Raw genomic sequence first — 16,144 nt, 5'->3', positions numbered from 1 at the left:
ATTGTACGGAGTACTCCAGGTGTGGCTGCACCATAGTTTTGTATAAGGGCATTATAATATTAGCCGTTTTATTTTCAATCCCCTTCCTAATGATCCCTAGCATGGAATTGGCCTTTTTCACAGCTGCCGCACATTGAGTCGACACTTTCAACGAGCTGTCCACCACGACCCTAAGATCCTTCTCCTGGTCACTAGGGAGAGAAACGTCATCGTTTTCAAGCCCCATTTGAAAGGAGGCTCACCTGCAGCCTATATTATTATCCTTCAGGCCCCAGCTGAAGACCTTTTTATTCCCTCAGGACTTTTAGAAACAATTGTTTTAGTGCTCATTTAACCTGCTGTAGCTAATTTTGTTGTAGTCATTATTTTAACTATCATTTTATTGTACGCCACTTTGCATATTTTTCAAAATAGTAAAGTGACCTAGAATATCTTTGGGGAATAGACATAAGTACATATACATACCAGATATACATATCAGGCAGTATAGAAATATGATTAAAAAATAAAAATAAATAAATAATTATATAACTTGCTGAATGAACATAATTAGGCCACCTAAAGCATAGGAGAAATGGTAAGACTGATTATTATCAGGCATTGGAATGGCTAGTAGATATATCTGTCATCAACAAAGAAAAAGTGGGAGGAAAAACAGATTGCTGTAATGTGATCTTTCTGGTGATCCATGTTCACTCACAAAATGGCTTCTGTGACTGCACAGTAACCCCCACAGAAAAATCCCATCGTTCCATGAGGAGCTCTTTGGCTCCGCTGAACCATGCACGTGGCATGGCCACTATTTTCGGTGGAGAGCGCCTTCTCCTCAGTTCCTGATTGGCTGCTGTGATGAGCGACAAATGTGGATGGATGAAGTTTGGCAAGCCAGTATTACTGTGGAAGTATCCTAGCAGCGGAGTAGGCTGGGCGGGTATTGTGAGTGAACATGGATCACCAGAAAGATCACCTGGTACAGGTAAGCAACCTGTTTATCTTTGAGGTGATCCATGTTCCCTCACAAAATGGGTGATTAGTGAGCTAGGATAGAGTTAGAGCAGCTTCTTTAGAACCACCCGCTGAGTGGATGTCCACAGCATAATGCTTCACAAAGGGAAGATCCAAGGACCACATAGCTGCTTTACAAATGTCTATCATGCTTATGCCCAACATGTAGGCTGCTGACATGGCTATAGCTCTAGTTAAATGTGCCTTGACTCTGGAAGGAGGCTTGACACCTTGTTTGTTGTAGAACATGAAGATCAACTCTACGAGCCAGTGCAAAAGTCTCTGCCTTGAGACAGGCTGTCCATTCTTTTCTCACTTATAGGAGATGAATATTTAATTGGAATTTCTGAACAGTTTTGTTCTGTCCATATAATAAAGCAGAGTCCTCCCTGTGACGTCCAAAGAGTGTGTGGTTTTCTCCAGAGGAGTAGAGGGGTTCATGAAGAAGGAGGGTAAACCTATGTCTTAGTTTAGATGAATTTCAAAATTATTTTGAGTCTGAAAGATGGATCCATCCTCAGAATGATTCTTAGAACTGTTAGTTCGCTGACTCTCCTTGCTGAAATAATGATGACCAAAAATGCAGTCTTTAAAGAAAGAGATTTGAGGGAGGACGAGGCTAGTGGTTCAAATGGAGCCTCCATCAGTGTGGATAAGACTAAACAAAGACTTCATGGTTTCATAGGCTTTCTGACTGGAGGAAACAGGTTATTGATTCCTTTCAGGAATCTTTTTTGAGTCAGGGTGGGATAATTCAGTGTGTGCATCTCACCCAGAATGTCTAGCAGAGAGCACAGCCATATAAATTTTGATGGAGGATTTTGTGTATGGAAGCTTGGTAGGGATCAAATCCATTGGTGGTAGCGTAGTGTGTGAACCTCTTCCATTTGCATTTATAGTTTCTTCTAGTTGACTCTTTCCTCTTGTTTAGGAAGATGCCATCTAAAGGTTGAGTCTCCAGGCAGTTAGGTTCAGTACCTGGAGACTGTGATGGAAGATGTGGCCTGATCTCTGCAATAGGAGATATTAACAGTGTGGAAGATGAAGGTGTTGACCCTGTGACAGGCACAGCAGGATGGGAAACCAAGACTGTCTGGGCCACTGTGGGGAGAGTAGAACCTTTTCCTTCTAGTAAAATATTGCTCTTAATCTTGGCAGGTAGGGGGAAAGCTGGGAACAGGTAGTACAGGTCCTTCTTCCATGGCATCTGGAAGGCATCTCCCACTGAGTCCTTCCCCCAGGCCTGCCCTCAAGCAGTAGTGCTTGCATTTTTTGTTGTTGTCTGTAGGTCTACTAGTGTTTTGAAAGATGTTGTAGAGAATTCCTGGATTTATTCATGTTGTTGAGAGAGAAGTTCAGATCCCTGCTGAGAGCATCTGCTAAGATGTCCATTCCCTTGATGTGTAAGGCTATTGAATGCACACCATAGTGTATGCTCCACTCCCACAACGGTACTGCCAGATTGCAGAGAGATTGAGAGACTGTCCATCCTTGGCAATTGAGATATGCATTCACAGTTGTGTTGTCCAGTAGAACCTGCACTACTCACTGCAGGGCTGTATTACAGGTGGTAGAAGAGTCAGCCACATGGTCTGGTTGTCTACATTCGGTCTGAACACTGATAGAAACCAGCTTTGGAGCCGGCACAGCTTGAGTCTTGCATGGGTTACAGTGGCTGTGCAAGAGGCCATCAAACCTAACAGCCTTTGTACGGTGTGTCCTCTTTGTCCTGGGTTGAGCGTGAAGGTTGAGATCAGTTGTGTGATCTGTTCCCTCCTGTCCACTGGGAGGTAGGCTCCTTTTGTTTTTGAGTCCCACTGCTCCTATGAACTGTATTTGTTTTTGTAGTTCTAGGATCAATTTTGTCTAGTTCACTTTGATTCCCAGCCTCACTAAAAAGTCTAGTATGTATCGTACGTGGGAAATCAGGGTATCTTTGGTTTCTGAAATCACTAGCAAGTCATCTAAATAGGGAAATATGGATAAGCTTTGTGCCCTTAGGTGCACTATTATTGTGCTTATGCACTTGCTGTTGGAAGGCCAAAGGGTAGAATTGTGCACTGGAAGATACTTGATCCCAGAATGAATCTTAAGAACTTCCTGAGTAAGTCTCATGCCACAAACCATTCTTCCCTTGCTAGCAGGGGAAGGATGCTATGTAAGGATATCATGCAGTATTTCTTAACTTTCACATATTTGTTCACTTGGCATAAGTTCATGATAGGACGGAGACCTCCGTCCCATTTGGGCATTTGGAAATATCTTGAGTAGAAGCCTTTCTCCCGCTCCTTCAGAGAAACTGGTTCTATTGCCCCTCTTTGTAGTAAAGAAACACCTTCTAAGGTAGGAGTTGAGTGCGTGTATCTTATCCCTGAAAAAACAAGGAAGCTGGTAAATTCTATGGTGTAATCTGTTATAATGCTCAACATCCATGCATCCAATGTTATGAGATGCCAAGTGTGTTGGATAGAAGGGGAGAATACTCGAGATACCTCGTGTTAAAGTGTCAAAGCGTCTGCTTTGATAGGTCTCACAACTTTGACTTTGTTGCTGTCTTTGATTATATGGCTTTTTAATGTTGAACTTGAACTTTTAATGTTGAACTTCTTATAGTCCCTCCTGTCAGATTGCTTGTATTGGAACTTTGCCTGCCATAAGTTTTGAACTTTTGCAAGTAGGCTTGTTGTGATGGGTTGGAAGTGAAAGTCCTAGCTGTGTAGTGGAACTTTTTAATCTTCTCAATTGTTTCATCATTTTGTACACTAAATAGACTGTCTCCTTCAAAGAGAAGGTTTTCTATCTTATCCTTCATGTCATATTGAAGGGAGCCAAGCATGCCTCCTAAGGGACCCAGCACCTGTGATGGCATGAGACTCTGTTTCCATCAGGTGTTTGGCTGTACTTAGGTGCTGTCTCACAATATCAGCAGATTTGTTGAGGGCTGTCTTAAATTTTTCATGAAACTCTTTAGGCACATCATTGAGGTTGTCTTTCAAACTGTCGTAGTTGGCTATTTTGATTGATAAACAAGATGCTGAATAAAATCTACATCCCATGGCATTTAGCTTTCTGCTTTCCTTATCCACTGGGGCTTGGTGTTTCTTGCCCGATTTGTTGCTAATAGCACAATCAATGTGATTCAGCGGAGCTATGGTCTTCTTCTGCGCGGGTTACTGTACCAGTGCAGAACCCATTTTGTGAGGGAATATGGATCACCTCAGAGATGCCATGTTAATCAAAATGTGACTGCTGTTTTTAGATAGGTATATTTGGATGCTCTCCAAGAGTGGGTGCTGCTGACATATCCATGAAAGAGAGGTGGTTATTTTTTTGATATCACAGGGAAAGAGCAGGTGATACTGGCTGACATCCTAACAAAAGCAGCGGCAGCACACTAGGAAGACACGTCCATGGTGCAGAGAGTTTTCTTAGCTCTGCAGTGTGGAATACACAGGGTGTGATGTTTGCCAATTTCTGCTACACCCCAAAAGGTCACATGAGGCCTGAAAACTGGAATTTACATGTGTTCTAAATCCTAAAACCTATTTTTGAAGTCCCCTCCCCCGCTCCCCTTTTGCTAAGCCAGTTATATTGGCAAATAACCACTCTTTTCTCTCTCACTTTATGAAAATGCTGGTCATAAAGGAAAAATTAAATGCTCTGGAATTTTAGAAGCTTCACTAAATTATATATATTTTAAGTAGTGTAGATTTAAAAAAAACACATAAGCATATTCATTGACAAGAGGCAATTATATTTGTAACTTTTCACAATGACTTTGTCTATGCACCACCACACTGGTACATCTTACGTCATTTTATGCTTAAGAGGTTCAGAGGAGGGCAACCAAGATGGTAAGCAATCTGGAAACTGAGTTGTATGGGGATTGGTTGAGGGAGCTGGGTATGTTTAGCCTGGAGAAGAGAAGACTAAGGGGAGATAGGACAGCTGTCTTCAAATCTGCTGAGCAAAGAGGCACCTTTTTAGCTGTGATTCTCTTTATTGATCAGGGGGACAGCAACTGGCCCTATCCATCCCCAACACAGCATTGCTCCAGTGGCTGTTGCTGGTGTCTATCTGATGTTTCTTTTTTAGATTGTGAGCCCTTTGGGGGACAGGGAGCCTGCCTATCTATCTATCTATCTATCTATCTATCTATCTATCTATCACTTTGGGAACCTTTGTTGAAAAGCAGTATATAACTATTTGTTGTATTCATATTTCTAAAGGACTGTCACACAGAAGAAGCAGCAGATTGGGTTGAAATTCCAAGAAAGCAAATTTAGGCTAAACATTAGGAAGAATTTCCTAACTGTAAGAGCTGTTCAGCAGCAGAACGGTCTGCCTCATGCAGGGCTTGGCACTGTTTTGCTGCAGATTTTGCAAGCAGTAGTTGGACAGCCATCTGTTAAAAATGCTATAGAACAGGGTTTCTCAACCGGTGGTACTCCAGATGTTGCTGAACTACAATTCTCATAATCCCCAGCCACAATAAATTGTAGATAGAGATCTGAAGCAGTATTCCCTCTAACAGGGATTCCTAGATGTTGTTGACTACAGCTCCCATAATCCCCAGCCAGAAGCCACTGCAGCTGGGGATGCTGGGAGTTGTAGTGAACAACATCTGGAAATCCCTGTTAAAGGGAACAGTGATTTGGAGCACCACAAGTTGGGAGCAGTGTTCCCTCTAACAGGGATTCCCAGGTGTTGTTGACTACAACTCCCAGAATCCTCAGCTGTAATGGCTTTTGATTGGGGATCATGGGAGTTGTAGTCAACAACATCTGGGAATCCCTGTTAGAGGGAACACTGGTTGGGAGCCCATGCTATAGAAGATTCCTGCACAGAGCAGAGGAGTTGGACTAAGACCTCCTAGGTTCCTTCCAATTCTAGGATTCAGTGAACTACCTGGTATATGCCGTTCATGAAATGCACTGGAATACTAAAAGGTAAGGAATGATGGTAGGGATTTCTTAGAAGCGTTGAAAGAATTTCCATTCTTGATGGTCTGGCTTCTCTGTCACCATTCTGCTGTGTTCTTTCTACACATCGCTGACAGTAAATTGCATATTTTCCAAATTCAGTCCTGTGGGGAAAAAGAACAGTGAGAACAGTATGGCTTTCATCAGGGTGCTTTAATATATACATAGATTCATAAAACAGTTTTGGAGAATTTTCATTTCATGGTACATTACAATCTTATTTGTCCTTCTTTCCATCAAGAATAGCTTTAAGGGCTAAGGCATTATTTCCATTTGAAACTTTGAATGGCATTGTGAACCTGTATACAAACTCTGGTTGCAATATTACAATCTTCAAGAGAGATGTCACATTACAATTTATTTTGCACTTTTCATAGATCCCTTGAAAACTGGTCAAGCTGGAAACAAAATGTTTCAGTGTAATTACCAATGTTTGGTCCCCCATCACATTCCCAGGGAAAGATAGCATTTTTAAAAAAATCTTTCTTGGTCGTCCCACAATGAATGCAGGGGTCAAGCTGGATTTCAGACTTGTAAAGCAGAATGATGCTGAAGTGAAGCTGAAAATCAAACTCAAAATGTATACTTTCTCCATGTATTTGTATCAAATTTAATTCAGATATCTCGATGTACAATGGAGTGCACACATTACAAATTAACACAATGAAATGCCAAATGAGCAAGTTAAATCAAAGGTCTCATGTCACTTGGCCAATGAATTAATAGATTTAGAAATTAACAACAATGCCAATGGAGGAATGTCAAGAACAAGTTCAAATAAGAACACTGTAGAGCGGTTATAGTGCTGTATTATGTTTTCCATGTCTTTATGTTTAGAAGAACGAAGAGAGGTTATATAAATGGCAATTGCTGCCCAAACAACTTTTTCTTAAAAAGTATATTAAAATCAATTACACTCGATTGGTTCATTAAAGAAAGCAATCCTTTCTCCTTCGAATATGGATATTTCCACAAGGTATACCTGGAATCTGCATTCTTCTTCAAGTGAAGTTTGATGAGCCAAAGGAATGGGTGCTGGGGAAGGAAGAGTCCAACACAGAGGGCTAAAAGCTGCCAGGCCTGGGAAAGAAAGAAAAGCAGCATCATTTTCTGATGTTTCTTCCAGAATTAAATAGTTTGTGGGCACAGGAGACACTGAACAGCTAGGAGTGGCCTGATACATGGGTCAGGACACCATTCCATATCTCATCATTGGCCAAGGCAGTGCCATGCATGGATGTCTGCCAAGTGAGCGATGGGGTATGAACACACCCCCGGGCCATGGAGAACATCCTCTTGCTCTGGACACTGGTTGGCAGGCACGAGAGGAACCATCTGGCAACTGCTACAAAGTTAGGCCAGACTTGGTGATATGTTGCCCAAAATTGGATCGGCTCTGTCTCCCGGCCTGCCACAAGCTCCCAGGTCCTGCAGCACACACTGCTCAGAACTGCTGCAGGGCTCAGTGGGCTCCTCCCGTCCTCCTGGCAAGGAGTGAAGGAACCCCTCCATGAACCACCTGGTGGAATGCAGAGGCACAACCACTGGCTCATTTGGGCCTTCCAGGGACACCATGCTGCTGGACCAGGAAGGATCCTATGGAGGTTTGGGGGAAAGGTTAAACATTTGTTTAAAATTGCCTGCTTGCCCATTTCTTTTGTGGACTGGGTGATAGGTATCACCTATGTTTGAAGTGGACACAACCCACTTCAGTGTCCCTAGGAGCTACCCATGGGGAACAATGGGGTGTTTCAAGTTTCCCCATTGTTCCCTATGGCCGAAACACTCGAAACGTTTTGAATTGTTTCATCAAAACAGCTGGTTCGACTGCTGTTTTGACAAAACGTTTCATGTTTGAAACAAAATGCAAAATCCATTTTGTGCACATCCCTAGACTATAGTGAAATAAATTCCCGTCTTGCTTCGACAGAAATATATTGGGTGAGAGATGTGGGTAACAGGTGGGCAATGTACACAATGATCAAAGACTGTGGTGCCTGCAGTCAGCTGTGGCCATGTCCAGCTGCCTTCATGTCCATGTAAAAGCTTCTTCTACAACTGCAAACCTACACTATGGCTTATTTATGATGGCATATAAAAAGCATAACTTTGTACACCGCAGTGACAGCACATAACTCAATGTGCAGGAGCCAACATGCACAGTAAGTGGACATTACAAGCCCATCACAAGCAATAAAAAGTTGGCATTTTAAGTGCTGGAAAGGATAAAACTGATAGGACTCAAGGAACTGACTTGCTTTGGATTTGAATTCACAGCACTCCATGTTCACTTATTGACAGTGAATATAATATAATAAAATACAGTGTTCACATTTCCTCTTCTGAATTCCCATATTACACAATACTGTGGTGCAAAATCAACTTGATACATACAGAACTGGACCACCAAGCCCTCAGTGCAGGCACAACGGATACTCTGTGAGAACAATGTTAAGTACCTGAACTGGTCCTATCTGATTTGGTGGCTGCCTTCTTCTTGTCTGCTTAACCAACTGGCAGCAGATTTCATTTTGAAGTTCTGGATGTGTGAGGCAGACTTGCAAAGCACTTTGGGCCAAAGATACATGGTAATCAATGGCAGGAGAGTCCACTGCAGCATTTATAAACAACTGGCAAGTCTGCAAAAAGAATAATACAGTCACAATTCAATTCTGCATTTAAATCTGTGTATAGTAAATCCTGCATTGGAGGAGCTGCGTAGCAGTGTAAAATAAAATTACAAACATATTAAAAACCAATTTGCATTTGTGAAAGCAATATTTTGTCATCACTGAACAATTTCACACAGTTATACTATATTGGATAAGGAAGCCTTCAAGGAACAGTCATTTCTTTGCTGCTTCTTTCTACTGCTTGTTGCTGCTGCCACACCGCTGCTGCCACCACTACCATCTTCACTGTCCCCATCAGCAGACATTCCACTGGTTGCATCAGAGAGAGAAGGGAGACCGCAAGGTCCCTTCCATCTAGATGGACCGGCTGACATTGGGTTCCTCTCCTTCCCAAACTAGTTTCCTGCAATTCCCCCCAAGTTACCCCTGCTAACTTGGCAAAGAGGCACCTTTTAACCTGGTGATTCTCTTTATTTAGCAGGGGGAGAGCAACTGGCCCTATCCACCCCCCCAGCACAGTATATCCAGTGACTGTTGCTGGTGTGTGTCTTATGTTTCTTTTTAGATTGTGAGCCCTTTGGGGACAGGGATCCATCTTATTTATTATTGCTCTGTGTAAACCTCCCTGAGCAATTTTTGGAAGGGCAGTATAGAAATCGGATAAATAAATAAATTATTCTCTTCTGGAACTTTACTATCAAATTTCATAAAATAGTTGATACCTTGGATTTGATTATTTTCCTTTTCCCTCCCCATTCCTTTTATACTGTGCTCCTTAGCCACTATTTTAAGATTGGGAAGGGAGCTGGTCTTGTGGTAGCAAGCATGACTTGTCCCCTTAAGCTAAGCAGGATCCACCCTGGTTGCATATGAAAGGGAGACTAGAAGTGTGAGCTCTGTAAGATATTCCCCTTAGGGGATGGAGCCGCTCTGGGAAGAGCATCTAGGCTCCAAGTTTGCTCCCTGGCTTCTCCAAGATAGGGCTGAGAGAGATTCCTGCCTGCAACCTTGGAGAAGCCGCTGCCAGTCTGTGTAGACAATACTGAGCAAGATGGACCTACAGTCTGACTCAGTATATGGCAGCTCCCTATGTTCCTATGTAAGATTAAGCCACCTTCAGGTAGGTTCTACAAAGCTATGGGACATCCGCCCTTTGGAAATTTGCCAAAGCCCAGGACTATACATTTAGGAGATTTTGCAATACTACCATATTGGCTTTTGTTCAAAGAGACAGAACTGCCATTATGACTTTATCTCCTTTAAATATCTTAATAAAATAACTGATACTATCTTAACTTGCGCAGAGCATCTACATGCTGGTATTTGATTGCTCCCCTCACCCCCTGCTACAGCCCCCCTCACCTCAGAGATCTCTCCACCCTCACCTGAGCCACACTCCTGCTCATCCTCCTCCCTCCCATTGCTTCCATTCTCCTCACCCCTCTTGGTCACTCCTTCATCCCCCTCACCCTGCAGCTGCAGCATTGTGGTGCCTACTGGCCAAGCTACAATCCCCTATTCCCAGAGACCTCCCCAGCCTCATCCAAGCCCCACTCCTGCTCCTCCCCACAGGAGCAGCAGCAGTGGTTGACTGGGCCCTTCCTTGCTGCCACCAACGCCATGGCCGCTCGTCTTCTCAGAGGGCTGACGGGCCCGGGACCATCCTTTGCCTGCCTGCCTCCCTCCACCAATGGCCTCGGTAGCCCCAAACAGCAACAGTGGTTGACTGGGCCCTTCCTTGCTGCTGCTGCCACCATGGCCACTCTTTCCTCTCAGGCTGCTGACAGGTTCAGGCCCATCCCTTGCCCTTCCTTCTTCCCCTCCCTTCTTTCTCTCTCTCCTCCACTTGCTGTCTTTCCCCCCCTTCCTTATTCTTTTCTTTCTCTTTCCTTTCCTGAGTTAACAGATCTTGTTTCCTCATCTAATTCACACAACAGCAGTCTCCTTCTCCTGAAGGGGCTCTTTCCTCCCTCATGACCCCTCTCTTCGCAGACCCCTGCCCATTATCCTTTTATATATATAGATTAGATTCCTCTCCTCTACAATCAAGAACATCTTCCGACCAGTAACAGTTGCATTCCAACTGACCTTAACCATCACAGGCTCCTTCTCCCTATCTGCATATGGAATCCCCACTGCTCAATCACCAAGGTGCTTCTGCTTGTGAACTCTCGCGAGAGCTGCCACACACAGGATTAGCCAGCCACGGGTACGCCTTAGAGAATTATATATATAGATTTTCTTTTTGATCTGCTATGTCCATAAGCAGATCAAGAGATGTTTCAAGAGATGGTGAGTGATATATTCCAATAAATTGTAAAGTAAAAAGTTTGCTATGTTAAATCCACTGGAGAAGAACTGTATGAAGTGTTGAGCAGTGAGTTACTATACTTTGATCTATTTTATGAACTGCCAAATCTAAACTTAACAGCCCAAGGCTATGCATGTATACTCAATAGTAAGTTCTATTATATTCAATGTTACTGAACTATTATGTTCCTCTCAGGTAAGTGTTATAGGGTTAAATTTTAATTTCTCAGATTGATCCTTGCTATTGAACCCAAAACACTGCTGCCAAGCCTTGTTTTCTTGTTACAAAAGAACAAAGTTGTTAGAAAAGAACAAAGTTACAAAGCATTTACCTTAAATAGTTTTATAGCTTCTGTTTGCAATGCCTCAGATGGAAGAGTTGTAAGAGGAGAAATAATACCATCTTTGCTGTGACAAAGAGTAGGATGTCTCCAAATCTGAGAGGCTGGGAGCAGAGAGAAAGAGAGAGGGAGAGAGATAAATAAACTGTCACCTTTGTAAAGTAACGACAATATTATTTAATATTAGTTTAGCACTGTTTATTCACAGAGAGAAAGAGAGAGGGAGACAACCCATATGGTAAAGTTTAGGGGTGGTCTGCATGCCGCAACATGAAAATGGGTTTGCAGAGCATTAACACCTTGGATTCCCAGATGTTATTGGACTACAACTCCCATCATCCCCAGTGACAATGTTCAAGGCCACTGTGGCCGGGATGAAGAAACTGTAGTCCAACATGTGGGAACTCAGTATCAGAAACCCCTGCATTAACATGTCCTACTTTATTGGGAGGACTACTCTGGAGGGGATGGCACAAAAATGTAATAGAGACATCATGTGTTAAGAAGTGTTTCAAGTGTGTTACATGTTACTGCAGCCATGCAAATAGTCAGGGCGAAACCTTTCTGTATCATAAGTGTAATTATTATAAAAGCTAAGAGGGTGTTCTTGATATCTAAGAAGCCTTGACTAAATATGTGGCTGAAAGCTGTATAAGTCACAACTACATCTGCCTTCTGAATTCTGCTGCTGCCTGCTGCTATTGTATGCCTTCTGTGCATCGCTGTATGCCTTCTATGTGTTGTTGCTATTGGCTTTTTATCAAGTATATCTTTGTAATATATTTTATACTGTATATTTAGTGTTTACATTTTTAAACTTTTTGTACAACACTTTGAGTACAAATACAGAAAGGTGGTTGATAAATGTAATAACTAAGCGAACAAATAAAAATAACCACCTTCCAAACTTGGAAAGAGGTAAATAAAAAGTCAGATAGGATTTTTAAAGCACCTTATTTTATGGGCTGAACAATAAATACAGTGGCGGGTTCAGAGGACTGCCAGAAAGTAAGTCAGCGGGAACCCCCAGTTCCCAGGAAATACCCACTCCAAGCGCAAGCAGCGATTTTTGGTCATTTCTGTGTTATCTGACCCTGAAAATGTCAGGTGGCTGAGCAGCACTATACTCCGCCATCCAACATCTGTAATCAACATTTGAAGTCGGGCAGCAGACGTTGAGTGGTTGAGGAACATGGTGCTTGACCACCTGACATTTCCGGGTTTGAATGACAGAAATGGCCAGAAGCAGCTGTTGGTGCTGGGAGTGTGTGTTCTCCAAGAACCAGAGGTTCCCACTGATTTATTTTCCGGCAGTTGTATTAACCTGCCCAGTGATTTTACAAGTGTCATTGCCTAGTTTGGGAGGTGTTTTTTGTGGTTTTTTAAAATCTTAAAATAGCAATCACATTGGGTCCTTGATCCAGACAGTAGGGTGAAAGCACAGGCTTGTTTTCCCACCAAATACCACCCCTTCAAGCTGCTGAGGGGGTGTTCAGCAGGGAACAACACAGAATTAAGGAGTTAAAGAGCATCTACTTCTAAGCAACCAGCTCAATATGGATTGGCTCCTGCACAGCTGCTTTTTTATGATAAAACAATACCCTCCTGAACTAGATGTAATATTTCTAACATCACTTCTAGTTTGACTTTATATCCCCTTCTATTATAGAAGAGAAAACAATTTCAGCTCTTCACAGTGAAAGTAAACGCTGACATACATAAATATACCAGTAAAGAAAATATTCTATGGGATGCAAAATATGTGCATTTGTATAAATATTTGCACATAAAGTCCAGCACGATGTAAATGTGCTATTAAATCTAAAAGGATCAATTTCATGTTTTCTATAGCACTCTTCCTTCACAGTATTTTATAACAAAGGGGGGAAAAGGCTATTTCAGGAAGGCAGCAATTACACAACTTCCTAAATGCTATTTTATTCCTTGGGAATGCGCACAAACCTCAAGAAAGTATATGCTGATCACTTGGAATGCTAAGCAGTAGGAGGTTGTGATGCAGTACTGCTTCAAAGTTTCAGAAGCTGAAATATCACTGACTTTTTGTGAACTCTAATATGTTCCTGATGCACTCCTCTCTAGTAAATTCATGCTGCTACTGACAGTATCAAAGAATTTAAAAGGTTGATGACTTAACTGGAGTACACATTTTCTATAAAGTTCAACTACGACAGACAGGTTGAAAAGTCATTTTCAATACAGTCAGACAGGGAATTGTGCAACCAAAAGAAGAAGGTTGATATAAATTCAGACATATATCAGATTTTCATACAGAAAGACAAGTTCAATACTCCTGATCTTGCCCTAGATAAATAAAAACTATTTTGTATAAAGAGTCTGAAGTGCATATTTCTGCAAAGCAGATGTGTTCAGGAATATGATCTTTCATACATACAAGAACATCTTAAGAATGTCAAGAATGTCAGCTTGAATGCATGGGCTATGGTAACCCTATCTATCAGATTATAAGTGATAGATCATGCTATAAAATAAGTCAATAATCCAAAATTAGCCTATTTTAGAAATGGTTTGGATACAGCCTACAAGCTGGAAAACGCTGTCATCACACTTTGATTGAGTAATCACACCTCATGATGAGTGTGAAGTGCCAGATGGGGTTTGTCCATCTTGGGCTTAGCCCACTCTCTCCGTACACGAGAAGTTGCTTGTTGCTGGGTGGTCACATCGGCCACCCAGACGACCGGCTGCTCTGGTTGGGTGCTCCCGCGCCTGGCCACTGCTCCGTTTGGAGCTCCAGGGGAAGGGGAGTGCTGCTGCATGGTGCCCCAACCCCCCCCCCAAACGGCACTGCACAAGTGTGTGGTGCCTTCCTGGGATCCCCCACTCCCCCCCCCCGAGTGTGTCAGCCACGGCTGCAAGCAGCTGCAGTTGACACACGTTCAAAAGAACAAGGTTCTTTAACCGTTAACCTCATTTAGGGGCAGGTTTTTTTAGGTGGGGTAGCCACCAGAGAACCACCGGGCTCGCCCGCAAGCCCGGTGGTTCTCACAATTGCTCAAAACCGGGCTGGGCTCCCGTAGCCCAGTTTTGAGCAATCATGTGAACAGCTTCTTTGACTGCATCCATATACAGCTGGTTCACAATGCATTAGCAGGCACATACAGGACCGAGATTGCTCAGGCTCCTTGTGAATAGAAGGAAAATCTAAAAACCACACTTTACAGCCACTCTGAATGAACATGAAGAGTCTGTATTCATGACAAAGATTTTTAAAGTTGAGTCTGCTGTTTGCATATCCAAATGTAGGTCAACTATGGGTTGTATCCAAAGATTTCACTCCATTTATGAAAGGAGAGCTGAAATCACAGAAGGATTCTTTCTTTTATGAGCAAAAGTTCCTTCTGTTAACAGGCTAAAAAACTTTGATGCAACCCTGTATATTCAAGGAATGAATTGGTGGGAATTAATAGCATGGATAAAAGAGATTGACTTACTGGGTTCCCCTTCTATATTTAACAGTTTGCAGACAAGCTGTTCAAATTCTGTCCCAACATTTATATTTGTGCTTCCAGCAGCAACTGTTAGGTGATAGAGCCATGTGTCCTTGGAAAGAAAACACTGTATAATTTATTTTAATATTAACAGGAAATTCTGATTTAAACAAGCATTATATATACACAGCAGTGGGTCAGTGCCCTTCTAAATATAATTATCTATATGTAAATAAATTACTTTTAAAAACTCAAGTGGAAGCATAGTTATTAGCAATTTTAAAGCACATTAAAAAAACCAGAATGACAACACTCAACCAATTTCTTTTCTTAATTCGAGATATGTCTGTGCTTCGAGCGATTAAGAGAATAATCCTTCTTGTGATTCCGTTTTTTATGACGTTGGTGCTGCCCGTCTTTGCTGACATCTTTGGGCCTCTTAAACATTGACTCAGAGTGCTTTTTCTCTGAGCAGTAGGTCTGAAATTCTCCCCTTGGTGAACACTTTGACATCAACCTCAATTCTGAGGGCTGACTATTGACTGACATCAAAGCTGTCGAAATTGAAGGCAGTGGTGACTGCAGCACAGGTATTGGAGGTCGTAACGTGTTTTCATATAAAGCCGCTCCAAGTTAGAGTTCCCCACTTTTTCTTGTTTGTTTTGAGAATGGTAAACAAATCTCAGACTCTAATGTTGTGATGTTCACCGAAATAAATTAAACATTGATCATGCATATTTGAAGAGGGAAGAGTCCCTTTACAAGCAGTACATTAAAAAAAAAATTTTTTTACCACCCATTAGTACCAGTCCTAATTGTGATCCAAAAGAGAATTGTTAAAGTGCCTGATTCCAAAAACCAGGATAAAAGTATACTGATAATCTCTCACAGGAACCAGAGGTTCGACCGAGGAATTAATCTTTCACAAGGTGAATGCCACATTGGTTGAGAAAGAACTGAGCAATTGGCACTCTAACTGCCAAAAATAATGGACGTGCCTTGTGTGCGGTAGACTCAAGAGTGCCTTGAGGAGCTGAAGAATTCTTCCGCAGTGGTTATTGCACAGGTGCAGAACCCATTTTGTGAGTGAACATGGATCACTGTAAAGGTATTCCTTTTGCTTTACTTTCAGCTCTCCTGCTCATCATAGTTTTATTGAGCAAGACACACCAAGTAAACCAAAGGCAGCTTTGCAAGACTTTATTCGTGAAGGTCAACTTTGCACTGATATTTTACTATACATAAATGTGAATTTAATGAACATCCCACCAAGGGCAGCCATATGATAAAACATATGGGACCGTAAAGCCATTTAGATACTACATGATAAATGCGTATACTGGTTAAAATTTACTACAAGAATTAATAGATCAAAATGAAATATGATGTTAATCCTCAGTTTT

The 16,144-nt window shown here is 42.1% G+C and overlaps 1 protein-coding gene across 3 annotated transcripts in view; it reads right to left on the bottom strand.

The window, feature by feature from the left end:
- Nucleotides 1–16,144, bottom strand: part of PLEKHH2 (pleckstrin homology, MyTH4 and FERM domain containing H2) — a 111,986-nt gene that overhangs the window by 24,648 nt on the left and 71,194 nt on the right. For 2 of the 3 annotated variants that reach the window (XM_053311769.1, XM_053311786.1), the window contains 5 exons: nucleotides 14,745–14,868; nucleotides 11,263–11,375; nucleotides 8,447–8,626; nucleotides 6,970–7,067; nucleotides 5,914–6,091 (listed from right to left, as the gene is read on the bottom strand). In XM_053311769.1, the coding sequence (XP_053167744.1) occupies nucleotides 5,914–6,091; nucleotides 6,970–7,067; nucleotides 8,447–8,626; nucleotides 11,263–11,375; nucleotides 14,745–14,868 (693 nt within the window). The remainder of the gene's footprint in view (nucleotides 1–5,913; nucleotides 6,092–6,969; nucleotides 7,068–8,446; nucleotides 8,627–11,262; nucleotides 11,376–14,744; nucleotides 14,869–16,144) is intronic. The other variant, XM_053311778.1, reaches the window with a different exon arrangement.

Source organism: Hemicordylus capensis, chromosome 1 (assembly GCF_027244095.1).
Source record: "Hemicordylus capensis ecotype Gifberg chromosome 1, rHemCap1.1.pri, whole genome shotgun sequence".
Lineage (NCBI taxonomy): Eukaryota > Metazoa > Chordata > Lepidosauria > Squamata > Cordylidae > Hemicordylus > Hemicordylus capensis.
Note: the sequence above shows the minus strand (reverse complement) of the source record. Positions and strands in the feature narration are given on the sequence as shown.